The sequence below is a fragment of the Lissotriton vulgaris genome, chromosome 5, assembly GCF_964263255.1.
Source record: "Lissotriton vulgaris chromosome 5, aLisVul1.2, whole genome shotgun sequence".
In the NCBI taxonomy this organism is placed as follows: domain Eukaryota; kingdom Metazoa; phylum Chordata; class Amphibia; order Caudata; family Salamandridae; genus Lissotriton; species Lissotriton vulgaris.
In genome coordinates, this window is record NC_141693.1 from 472,765,457 (window position 1) to 472,779,006 (window position 13,550).

Here is a 13,550-nt window from a genome sequence, read left to right on the forward strand (position 1 = left end):
TAAAGTACAGCCTTCATTACTATCTCATTTGCTTCTCACCTTTTTTGCATTCCCCATATGTCCATCTCTCTAATTTCATATTTTTTTATTTTTCCCCTCCTACTCAATCACTTCTTTGAATTTACTCTATCTCCTATTGTTAACTTTTGTGAGTGGTTGCCATGTCTCCATCCATGATATGCTTGCTCACTTCCCTCTTCTGCTTTTCTTCCAGCTGAAATCCTCAGTGTGCGGAAAGAGATGGAGTTTGAACAGACCAAAGCTGAGCGAGACAAGGAACTCTTAAGCCAGAAGCTGATGAACATAGAGCAAGAGGCTCAGGCTTCCCTTCGGAATGAGCAGGTGGCTCACGAGGAGGATGTGGACAGGATTCAGCAAGAAAAGGTAATTGCTTCCTCTACTCCGCAGCAGTCAATGTCTTGGCCATCCCAATCATTCCAGCTGTCTGCGTTTGGGTGCCACAAGGAATTCAAGAGCGAAACTCAGCAGATCTCCAGAAAGTGGGCTGCAGCTTCCTCCTCGCTATTAATTCAGGGTCTCGCTCATGTCGGCTTTGCCTCCAATCGTTGGTTCACCTTTACAATGAAGCATCAGGTCTCGTTCTATAATTGTCCAGAAAAGTGAGGCTACCTCCATAGTAACGACTCTTCAGTATCTCATGACCACACAACCACATAAACCTTTCTTCCCCGAAGCCCAGCATGGCTCTTGCTTAGCTTCTGAAGTCTAAGCAAATTACCTTCCACTAATCTTCACAGATATTATCAACTGGTGCCAAGTCAAAGAAGTAATTTCTTCCAATTTAAGAAGTTGGACTCTCACATATGGTTTCCATCTCCTTACTATCTTGGCCCTCTTTTCACAGGAAGGAAGTAGTTACTAAACCTTTCCCAATCAAAGAGAAGAAATATAATTTTGTGGGTTTGAAAGTCATGTTGAGCTGCAGGCTTGGCCGCAAAGCCGACACCATTCTCCCGATGTGTTCATTGGGCCTCAAGGCCCATAGGAATCCATGGCAATTACTGAATCGGTAAATACCGATTCGGTAATTACCGAATCATACCGATTCGGTAAAAATTACCTAATTATTTCCTACATCTAATTTACCGAATCTAGAATACCGAATCGGTAAAATTCGGTATTCTAGAGTCAGTAAATGAGATTTACCTACATCGGGCCCATAGTCATTAGATGTGCCCCTCTCTGCAGTCTCAGCGGAAACTTAATGTTCCCCAAGATTCGCTTTCCTATGAATAGGAGGTATTGGTTTCATCATGATTCATAATCTTGACGACAAAGTGATGTTGAAACCACCCATAGATCCACCCATAGATATACACCTGCTGACAGGCAGTGATTAACTACTATGCTTGCTCCTTAGTATGCAACTCCCACTCACTTAATCAGGCTTGGTGCTTTATTTCAGTGATTCCAGTGGCAAGCTTATTTTAGCCTGGGGTTTCTGTGGTGTGTCTGAGAATGTGTTACTCTTTGTGAGATTACAGGACTTATTACTTCATAGGACAGACTCTCTAAAAGCACTCAAGACCATATCCCCCTTTACATATGTGCACTTCCTGTGAAATATGTTCCTCTGTAGTGTCAGTACTTTTTGACCATTGATTTGTGTCATTGGTGCCATTATGCCTGTTTTTCTTTCTTTTTTAAACTGTTTCGTTACATTTAGTTCTGCGAGGAGGCAGACATAGGTTCAGCACTTTGCCTACATATTCAGTCTATCTTTGTTGGCATTTATACCCTAGGCCAAATGTCAGAGGCCACAACACTTCCTGGAATTGTCCAAAACATGCACACAGCTAGCATAATTAACAAAGGGTAACCTTGGTTACATAAATGTTTCCAAGCATTGAATCCTATTTAACTGTCTAGTACTGGCAATATCAGTTTGAGATCATTTTATCATCGGGTTAAACATTGAAGAGAATGTCTAACTGTCTGATCCAACGATTGAACACGGATTAATTAAAAGGCAATAGAAAATCAAAGTTAGGGCAATTTCTATAGGCCACCAAATGAAGTGAAAATTGGGAATGAAGACATTAGGGAACAACTGTCTAACAATATTACAAGAACAAGAGGTGGTAATCCTAAAATTTCTCTACCCTACTATTCACCTATAAATACAAGGAACACAAAAAATGCTATTTCTCAATATGTATCAGGCTGCAAACCTTTTCAAAGATCTGTTTCACATTTAGCCAACTTGTAGTCACTGCTAACCTTGCGGTCAACTCTTCTCCCATCTCAGCAACTCTGCAATCTGCCCTGTTTTTTTAAATAGAGAAAGTAAATAAATAGACACTGCATTACTTATGCGACCATATCAGTGACTGCAATTGTTTCTTCTAACCTGACCTGTTGCCATTTAGATCTCCATCCGGACATTTTCCAGCCGACACCAGAACACATTTGACTGCTGTTGTAGGCAGCTGACATCCTTATGGCTTGTCTACAGACACTTATACTGAAATATTCCTGAAATTGCCCTATTCAGTCTTTAAGATCCAACTACTCACACTCTTCAATGACTCACTAAGTCACTGAATTTTTTGTAGCCCCTGGAACCCTGCACTTGTGAATCCCTGCAAAAAAAAACTTTCAGCACTGACCAACTGAGCAACTTCCATCCAATTTCCTTTTTATCAACCAAGGGAAAATCCTGGAAAAAAGGTATGAATTTTGCAAAGGAGAGCAAACTACTTGACACCATTGAACCACTGCCACATCACACTCCTGAGTTAGTGGTACAATATCCTTTGACAGATGGAAGTGGTGTCAGAGTACTGATTTTGCCAGATATGTTGGTGGTTTTTGACCCCATTGACTGTTAGCTCCTCATCAGGTCATTGATTGAAGTAAGTATTTCAGAAATAGTGCTAGCTTGGATTAATTCATTCTTAGAGAAAAGGGGTCATGCTACCTCCTTTTTCCTCAGTAGTCAAGGATTCCTGCTGTGGTGTCTCTCATTCTAAACTTCTTTCTCTAATCTCTTTCAATCTGTACATGGAATTTGAAACACAAGATGTGGCAATAGGATACTATTCATTCTCAGTTTCCAGAGGTGTGTGGTGGTTGAATAAGCCCAGAATTCAGCTTATGCTCCTTATCAGGAGTTATGGTTTGAGAAGCCCATTGTACCGGGTATTGAATGCAATTGAAGCAGGATCTGGATCAGCAGGTTTCCTAATGGTGGCCAAGACCATTTTCTCCTGGCCTTCATAGGTGTATCATAGGATCTGTCATTTTAACAGGAAGAAACGTGAAGAAGCTTTAAATTGAAGCACATTCATGCACTGAGGTTCTTAGCAACTGGCTTTATCGCCTTACAACCTTTCACAATTGTTGTGGCTGGTATGAATAGGAGAATTACAGAATGTAAGAGGACCTACCTAACTTGTGAGGCGAGAGAGGTTTAAGGTTCATGCTTCAGTAAAGGCTCAAAGTCTAGGGCTGTGACCATACTCCTTAGAGAATTTCAAACATGAGAGGCCCTAGGTGAGGTAAAAATCGAGAGGATGCTTCCCATATTAGAATAGTGGTTTCATAAGTGTCAGGAACATACATTTACTCCTGATGAATGGCCTACTTAGATTCAAGGCATTTTCACAGGCAGGCATCAGTGGTGAATGGTGCATCCTGCAGTTGAATTCTCTGTAGCATGCTGTAACATGGTTGACTGAGTTATGTGAACTATTGTGATGAGAGAGTGGCATGTTCTACTTTAAACTCAGCTGGAGACTGGGAGCTGGGCCCGCCACCACAGGAGGATCTGTACCCTGTTCCATGCTAGGCAACCAGAGACACTAAATACAGGGAGAGAAGTGAAGCAGAGCAAAAAGCAACCACTAGACAGTAGAGGATTGGTGCCTTCCACCTTAAACAACAGTATCTGTCGTAAATGTGAGGTGAACATGCAAAAAGTTCACTGTTATAACCCTCAGAAGCGGGAAGCCGGCCGTGCACGACTCTGCCCCCCTCCCGCTACATACGCGGACTGAGCCAGCGCAGGGAGGGAAGTGTAGTGCTCAACAGCATATTGCACGGATCGAGACAGGCACTACAGCTACCAGGCCCCAGGTAAGCAAGCGGAACAAGGAGCGCCGTGGCCGCTATCCCTTCAATGCCCTACCGCTCGCGCCTCTTCATGTGAGTCAGAATGCCTAGGCCTGCAACAGATCTGCACTAGATTGTTGCAGGCCTCTCAGACTGACCCGACCCGAGTGCGAGCTGGAGCCGAGACACAAAGGGAGAAAAACTCCTCGTCCTGGCTTCAGACCTGTGACCTGATGATCCCAGGCGATTTTCAAAACTGTACTACTACGGGCGGCTCGACCTCGCACCCCAAGTGTCGCTAGTGCAGAGCCTAGCCCACCCCCACAGAGAGAGGGTGAGGGGGCAGACCCCATTGAATGGGCCCGCTTGAGCAAGGCCTCCACCCAAGGGTCGTGGTTCCTGCTAGAGCAGGACCTTGACTTACCTGCAAGCGCACTTCGAGAGTCCAGCGCAGAATGAAAAAGACAGGTAGTGGGATGGGCCGACGCTCCTCTTATGGTGGGTCAACGGTGGCGAGGGTCGGCCATGTTGGGGTGGGATGGGAGGCATGGGATGCTAACCTTGCTCTGGAGGGTTCTGGTGTGGAGCCGAAGTTCACTTTGTTACTCATGTGGCGAGGAGGACTTATGAGGAGGTAATGAGGTCAATCCTGATGGATAAATTGTGATATGACTTCCATAAAATTATAAACAAAAAGATGAGTTACAAAAAATACTATATTCTTAATTTAATATTAATTACATATTGGTGTTATAAAAGTATTGAAAAGGAGAAATCAACAAGAATTTTCTATTGAAGGAAGTAAAGTTTTAAACAAGGTTTAGCAGTTTAAAATAGAAATTACATGTACATGATGTTTACATGATATTTTCAAGCTCATCAGTCCAAGATTTCAGGCAAAACCTTAATAGAGTTATGAATAAGGTAGTGCAACATGGTTTCATCACCAAAGGCAGCATTAAACTGCAGCACACTATATTTTCTTTTTTGACTTTCATATAAGGTGGGGTTCATTTAAAAATAAAATAAAATTACAAACTTTTGCATTAGTCAGTCACCAAGATTTGAGAGGAGCCTGATTCTAGCAAGATTTACAATCTGTGACTGAGCGCTTACCAGGTTCGCTTATCACTTCTTATTTTGACTATTGGTAATTCTTTGTCTTCCTTTACATGCACAAGCATTCATCCAGATTGCCCCACATGTTATCTTTGTAGCTTTGAAGGTGGGAAGTGAATGTTAAAGGAATTGGGTGAAGGGTTAGCTTTTTGCCCACACAAAATATATTTTCGAGCTAATCATAAGATGTCCTCTTAGTAGATTTATACAGCTGGCTTCCTTTCACGGTTTAACACCCTTCTGGTGATTTCATATAGCCTCCTCTTTGACAAACAGTTAGGAGATGCTTATCTGACATGCCTCCAATTCACCCACAATCGGTTAAAGTGGTTTTGTATCTATTAGTGGAGCATTAAAAGACACTTTAAGTTGTAATTGGTGGTGTATTTTCTATTTTATGGGAATATATGATTTCCCATAAATGATATCATATGTAAAGTGGCATCCAGTCATAAATGACATCACAAACGCTTGGAATTACTGTAGTCTCTGAGAAGATTCCATGCTTGATGTTCTGTTCTGATCCTTACAGGAGACTCTGCGACTGGAGCTGGAGGCAGAGCGCGAGGAGCTACTGCACCGTCTGACACAAGAGCGAGAGGAGCTGGCAGCCCGCTGTGAATCAGAGAAGGAGGAACTGAGCGAGGAGATATCGGCTCTCCAACAGGAACGGGACGAGAGTCTCCTGATGGCAGAGAATGAGAAACAGCAGGTGGGGTTAAAGAACTTGTTGGGATATAGGGAAAGGGAATTAGGAAAGGCAGCTGGGAAATCGCAATGGACGGATAGCATTACTTTACTTTGCTGTTATGGTGCTGCCAGATATAAGACAAGGAGTGGGCAGCTAGGGTGTGTGTGATAGAGGTTATGATGGTGAAGTGTAATTTGCTGGTGTGTGTAGTATGGAAACGCGCACCACTGTGTGAGATGAGGGAAGCCTTTACGATCTGTGGAGATAAGCCTTTGTATGAGAGTAGAAAGACAGTGACTTGTGGAGTGTGTGCAGTTAGGATGTGGGGTAGTCCGAGCTTAGTGTTAGTATGATATGTGTACTTTGTGGCCTTACTTATGTGTGATGGAGGGAGCATTGGATAGTCTGCGATTGCATAGAGGCTAGTCTATAATTTGATGTGCTTGTGCCTGGGACAGTCTGAGTGAAGAGAGATGTATTATTGTGTGTGGCCTGTGAGCCCTGAGTATTCTGTGAGGAGAGGGAGACCATGGTGTATTGGGCAAGACGATAGTTAGAGGTGGGAGCCCTGAGAAAGCCTGTGAATGCAGATAGATCTTCAACAAGAGTATTTTTGTTGTATGAACCAGGGATTATGTGAGTTTATGTAGCTGGAACAGACTAGCAGACTAGAGAGAGTCTCTAATGGTGGTATGTTTGGTGGAGTCTGTGAGTGGGGGAGTTTGAGATTGCATAGAATATGCTCAAAAAGCAAGGATGCCCTGTCAGTAATTGGATGAGAAGATTTTTTGGTTTGCTAACTAAATATAGTCTAGTTATTGAAGGCACTCTGAAATCTAATGGACATAGAACATTTCAGGATCTTAGCACTGGGACTAGGCAACATTTCTTCTAGGTGAAGGTCTTTAATAGACTACGATGACTCTTTGGCACTGTCTTTGTGTCACTTCTTTATTTCCTCTCCTACATACAGGCCCTTTCCTTGAAAGAGTCAGAGAAGAACATTTTGATGGAGAAACTTAACAACACTCAACAAAGTCTGACCAATCTGGCGATGGAAGCCGAGCGATATAAAAGAGAGTCATCAAGTCGGCAGGAGCAGGACCGGGTGTGTAGGGTGCAATGCAAGATATGTATGGAAGCATAAAGAGGGCTGCATGCATACAATGTTTTTCTACAGCTCCTTGCATGCAGCATTTTTTCATTGTTAATGTAGTAAATCTTTATCAAAGGAGAATTTTCATCGAAACATGCACATTTCATCTGTTTCAAGACATAAGAAGGGACGAACAGGAAGGTAATGGTGAGATGATGTTGGCTTAGTATATTAACTAAAGATGAAATGTTGCTTAAACCTTAACAGGGTACCATTAATGCACTAACATCTGAGCTGAAGGACTTCCGCGCCCAATTTGAGGAAGCCATCAGGACTCATGAGCGAGAGGCCAAAGGACTACAGGAACAAAGCCGGGAGCTACTTAAGCAGCGGGAGTCTGCACTACGTGAGGTGAGTAGTGTGAATGCAGACCAGAAGCCAAGGACACTGACACTGTGTACCCTGTCAGAACGAGGAAAGCAACACATGCACCAGGAATGGGAAACCTTTAACCCAAAGTGATCAAAGTACACGGCAATGCAAAATAAAATCAAAATAAGATTACATTCTTGGTGTGGTTTGGCCATGGAGCTTCCTTTGGCACACAATTTGAAAAATAAAATAAAGTCAAAACATCTACAATTGTATGCCATGAGTAATTGGCAGGTACAGGTCTATCATTTATCAAAGCAGCAAATTATTACTTAAAAAGCATCCCTAAACCAAACTCTGAAATTATATACAAAGTCAACAAAAGAGCCTTATGTTTTACTTATCTCAAAAGAGACATCATTGCAGACCACACAATCATAGGTGCTTAAGCTAAGTAAGTAATTAAACTCACTAGATATGTTATAATTAAAGCGGGTTGATAAAGGCCTGCAACATAAGTCTCAATCTGCACATATCATGAGGGTATCCTAGAACTATGGGGAACACTCAGCCAGAAAGTGGTTCACTGAGCAAAAATAAACAGTTTTAACCCCTTGCATGCTCATGACGAGCTCAGCTTCCAGGGACCAATTAGCTGTACTAGATGGATTGTCTTATGCACAGCCGCACATTGAGTCTTGTTATAGTAACCCTTTAGTAGATTATTAGCTGGTTCACTGACCATGGATGTTTGGCAGTAGGATATACATTTGACAGTGGGATATAATGCTGTGCATTTTCCTGAGCACTTGTTAATGATCCTATATGGAAAATCTCTGCAGGCAGTCTTGGAAACACAAGATCGGAGTGAAAATTACGTATACTATCTACTGATTGCAATCTCTCCTTTAAAGATATTTGGAATATACCTGCTGTATGTATTTCAGGTAGAGGAACTAAAGACTCAGCTGCGTGTGGTGGAAGATGCCCGTGACTCAATTCGCAAAGAGCTGATTGAGGCACATCGCCGGGTCCGTGAAGGTCAAGAGGAGCAGGAGATCCAGCGAAAGGAGTCTCTGGATCTACGCCGTGCCCTTAATGATGAGGCTAAGGAGAAAGAAGCATTGCAGAAGTCCAACGAGGAACTGAGGGCTGGAGTCAAACGAGCAGAGGGCGAACGCATCAGGTCAGGAAAAGCAGAGAAAGTGAACCCTAGTTGTGGTTAATGTGAGAGCATCAGGGCAGGTACTCAATGAGTGAGGAACATGAGGTATGGTCTATGAGTAGTACAGGTGAGACAGAGGGGGCGATATTAGAGAGGATTTGACAGCCAATGCATTATGACTAAAATTGGCTTACTGCTTTACAAAGGAAGTGCATTTGAATTGCAAATAATTGGGAATGTTATGAGAGCAAACAAATGTATCTGGTGTGATAAAGCAGAGCAGGGATCTTCATGGAACAAAGATGACGTTATGTGAGATGCTCAGAACATCTACACAAAAGCTAAGAAAACAGGGGTAGGTATTTTGACATCAAGAGAGTCGGAAAGGGCTAATTGAAGAGGATCTAAGAACAAGCACATTGGGTAAGGAAAGAGCAGGCGTTGATAGACAGATATACAGAGCTGGGCATTAGGGGGTAGGATTTGAGTGTTTGCTGTTGAATGGGGAAATGAAAGAGGTGGCTGCTATGAACAGAGCACTATATCCAAAAGTAGTGCTAGAGGAGAGAATCAGATCTTTTGTGGGAACTAGGTTACATTACTGCGTAGATGAATCTAAAGTTCTCCATCCTCCATTCATTTATTTATTTGAATGCAATATTCCCTGAAAACCAAACAAAAAAAAGAGTTCACGGATAGTTGTCAACTAAAACGCAATTTGCATAAGTTGGATATAGTTAGTTGTTTACAGACGATCAGTTAAAGAGGATCCACTGCTCACGGGGAGCCTAAAAAGTCTGATGATGATATGATTTTGCCTGTGTCTCTGCATCTATGAGAATAGATGTTTCATAGTCCCGCAGGACAGTTCCTGATGGCGGCTATTCGAGGCCTTTAAGTTATAATTTGGTAACAGTGTTATATGATGAGGTATGCATGCTGTCTGATGATCACTTAGTACTATGTTCTAATCAGAGTGCAGCACAGCCCAACAGAAAAAGGAGCGGTTTTGTTTTCCGGCTGCGCATTAGTAGTTAGGCCTCATCTGGAGTGAAAAATGAGGAAAACAGATATATAGGACTGGCAAATAAATTGCCTTTAGGGCCTACTAGGCTAGACATAATAGTGTCCTTTTATACAACTCTTTATACTTGTGTATTGAGACTTTTTAAAATGGTGTCAATTTTGACAGATAAGGGAACTGAGGCACCAGGTGAATAAGCGATGGTGTCAAATGGGGAAGTGGAGAGGATGTGGCCTAACTGCTAGAGTGATGGACCTCGAAGCTAGGGAACCTGGTTCGAGTCTCGGCAGGGATGCTCAAAATACGGTGGTTCTGGGCAAATAACTTAATCTCCCCATGCCTACCAAAAATGAATGTGTCCGTCTGTCTGTAATGTGACTGGTACTCATGTAAAGAGCTCCAATACCTCCGGGTCGAGTTTGCACTATATAAAATATTTAAAAAAACATCATAAAATAGTCAAGTCAAATTTCAAATAGCTGTCATATTTCTACAGCAGCAGTACCACATTTACCCCTTCAGCTTACCTCTGTATGCAGTTGTGGGGCCATATCTGAAATATTGTGTTCACATCCGCAACCTCCAGATGAAAGAAGACCTGTTTCAAAGTTCAGAGAAAATGGTATGTGGTCTGCTCCAGTTCGACACCGTCATCATTTCTTCTTTCCCAACTCGACCATTCGTATTGTTTTGGATCGCAGGATCGTTGGGGCGTACTTTATTGGTTCAACGTTCCCTCAATGGCATTGAGGGAACGTTGAACCAATAAAGTACGCCCCACTTGGTGATGGGACGGAAGCTTTTCGAGTCTGTCCGTGCTACCATGCCAAGTTCGCACCCATCTGCACCAGGTGTGTAACTAGTGCCTCGCCCCTGAACACAAGGAGGCTACCTGTGAGACCGGAAAATCATTTTGTTCGAAGAAGACCTTGCATGACCGTCAAGCGCAACGTCTTGAGATGTCCCGCCTTAGCGCTGAAGATACACTATCTCTCTTTGGATCTGAAGACTTTCAAGCGGAGGCACAGGCCCAAGATTGAGATGCTGATGAGGGCACCTTCTCCCCTGAGGACAGCTCCAGCTGCAAAATGGAGATGCAGGATCTCACTTCATATCAACCCATGAGTATTGGGTCCCCTCCACCCTGACCCCAGCAAACCACTGAAAAGGGTCACGTACCTACCGCAGCCTGGCCAATGACTATTGTTGGACCACCACTGCCTTCGGGACATGGTCGCCCCCAACTAGCTGTATCAGACATGTCCAGGCTCGGCCCAGTAAAAAAAAGCACAGGTCACATACCCATCGAAGTTGAGCCGACCTTTGCAACTGAATCTTTTGGAGTGAAAGCAACGCTCCACCTCGGTGCCGAAAATTCCAGCTTCGGGTCCAAAACCCTGGGCACTGAAAATGCCTGCATCAAAGACATTGACATTGGAGCTGAAATCATTTGCCTTCAGCAAACATACGCATGGTTCAGAGCCTGCGGAACCAGTGCTTCAACGGCTGCAACAGGAGTTAGAGTCAAGACAAAAACATGTCAGGATAAAGCCAGCCACTGGTGGTATCATTACAAGACCTCCTCATTCTGGTGCACAGTCGGCTTACAGACAATTATTGTTTGAAGAAGCTTTGGAAGTCCCAAAACCACCAAAGCACAGACAAAAGGCAGAAAAGGCCACAAGCCCGGCGCACATCAGCCCACCACAAACACATGCTGCGCACCATATGCAGTGACTACCGCCTTCACCTTTAGAACCCATCTCACACTCTCCAGAGGGTTCCATTCGCTCCTTCACAAGGAAGGGAAGAGGAGTGAGATGAGTTTTACATCCCACCACATGATGACCCGTGGCACTCCTATGATGAAAACCCACCTGCAGATACAGACTCAGATATGTCAGTCAGTCAAATATACTTTTATTTGATTCATTAAAAAAATCATAAAAGGATGGACAACCATCATAAAACACCATACTTTAGAATATACATTTTTAAAAAAAAACCTAAAAAGGTTTGAGGTTGATGTCTGAATAAGAAGATACTTATTATTTTAAAAATAATGACGAATATAACAATGCATTTGGGAAAAATCTGCTAATTAATTGGCTGCTTGGCAGGGTCGCATTTTACCAGTTCTTTTGCTGCGATTTTCCATAGTATTATGGCTCTACAGGACAGAGGAATTGACGATCCTTCGAGACATTTAATGACCGCTGCTCTACATGTTCTTATTTGTTCCTTCCTTAGAGCCTCCCGGAGAATGGATTTTCGGGCTTCCAATAAAAAAGAGCATGTGCATAGAAAGTGTAGTAGCGACTCTTCCCCTTGACCACAGAGACGACACTCCTTGGTTGGCCATGTTTGTTGCCATTTTGGGGTCAACTCCTTTGAGGGGAAAGACCCCATGCGTATCAAAGTCAGATAATGTTTTTTCTGGTGGGAGAATTGTTCCAAAAGATATTGTTGCGGCTTCAGCCTCTGATAATCCTTAATCACAGCCCAGGCATGATGTTTTTTTGCAAAGGACGTTTTATCAGTTAATAAAGAAGTCCGTTTGATAGCGTTATTGACAACGATTTTAAATCCTGAGTACGTTGTGAGGGTGAGCCAAGCATCCTCTAGCTGTAGTGCCGACAGGGATTCCTTCAGGGCTGCTGTGGTTGAGTTAGCTAGGCTCTTTTGGTTTTCAATCTCGACCCAACAATAGTGGGCTAGGGTGTTATCTTCTGCCTCCCTCATCCTCCAGTAGTATTTTACTAAGGCGCCTTGTCTGGCCATAATCTGATTTTTTAGACCATATTCTAGGCGGATTTGTGCCTGTGAGGTGTGTAGCGGGATTGTGAACAGTCTCTTAAATAGTGTAGGTTGTGCTGTATTTAGGACTGTGGCATCTTTGGTGTTCAGAATTTCTGATCCGTATGAAATGGAAGGTAAAAATTTTGCAGCAATCACTTTAAGCAGGTGGGCAGTGGAGCATCCTATAAGTTTTTTCCTTAGAGTTTTAAAAGCGAACAACAGTTGTTTGGCTTTCAAGCGACCTTGGTCCAAGTGTGGTTTGAAGTTAAGCTTACAATCTAACTGAAAGCCCAGGTATTTGTAGCACGTAACCCTTGTCAATTGATGCTCACCCAAATTCCAGGAAAAAGTTAGACTTTTCGGAGTTTTAATAGATTTCGAGAAACACATAACTTTTGTTTTTTTATGGTTAATCGTAAGTTGGTTCGAGGTGGCATAGTCTCCTAGTTCTGTGATCAGTTTCTGTAGGCCTATGGGAGTTTGTGCTAGCAGGACAATGTCATCAGCATATTGGACACAAGGGATCGTTTTTTTTCCCAATTTTGGAGGGTCTGCTTGGATTAACCTGAGGCGCTTATCAAGATCGGAGGTGTAGATGTTAAATAGACAGGGTGCCAGTACGCAACCCTGTTTTAGCCCATTAGATGTTGGAATTTTGCCGGTTAGACTGGACCCGTCTCCTTTCTTTATTTGTACCCACGTATGTGAGTATAGATTGATGATGGCCTTCAGGAGTCGTGGCGGAACCCCCCAGTCTTGCATTTTTGCCCATAAGTTGGCTCTTGAAACTTTATCGAAAGCCGCTTTTAGGTCGATAAAGCAGGTGTACAGGGGCCTAGATTTTGCAAATGACTGATTGGCTATGAGGGTAACCGCTGAAATATTGGTGAGGGTGCCCATCCCTGCCCGGAATCCAGTTTGTGTGTAGGGTATTAAGTTTGATCTGCTGACCCAAGCCTCTAGCTCAACCAAGAGATTGGATGCGTATAATTTCGCCTCCACATCTATCAATGCGATTAATCTGTAATTGGAGGGATCCGAGCGGGAACCAGACTTGTGGATTGGGTTAAGGATACTTCCTCTCCAAGACTCAGGAATCAAACCGCATGTTATGGCTTTGTTAAAAAGGGGAGTAAGGAGGCGAGAAAAGAATGGTGGGTCGTGCCGAAACAGGGCATTTGGTAGACCATTAGGGCCTGGAGCTCCCTCA

The 13,550-nt window shown here is 43.2% G+C and overlaps 1 protein-coding gene across 3 annotated transcripts in view; it reads left to right on the top strand.

Annotated features, from left to right (window-relative positions):
- CROCC (ciliary rootlet coiled-coil, rootletin) overlaps positions 1-13,550 on the top strand; it is a 463,946-nt gene that overhangs the window by 258,929 nt on the left and 191,467 nt on the right. For all 3 annotated transcript variants that reach the window (XM_086921919.1, XM_086921920.1, XM_086921921.1), the window contains 5 exons: positions 215-384; positions 5,726-5,905; positions 6,858-6,992; positions 7,248-7,391; positions 8,300-8,538. In XM_086921919.1, coding sequence (XP_086778045.1) covers positions 215-384; positions 5,726-5,905; positions 6,858-6,992; positions 7,248-7,391; positions 8,300-8,538 — 868 coding nt within the window. The remainder of the gene's footprint in view (positions 1-214; positions 385-5,725; positions 5,906-6,857; positions 6,993-7,247; positions 7,392-8,299; positions 8,539-13,550) is intronic.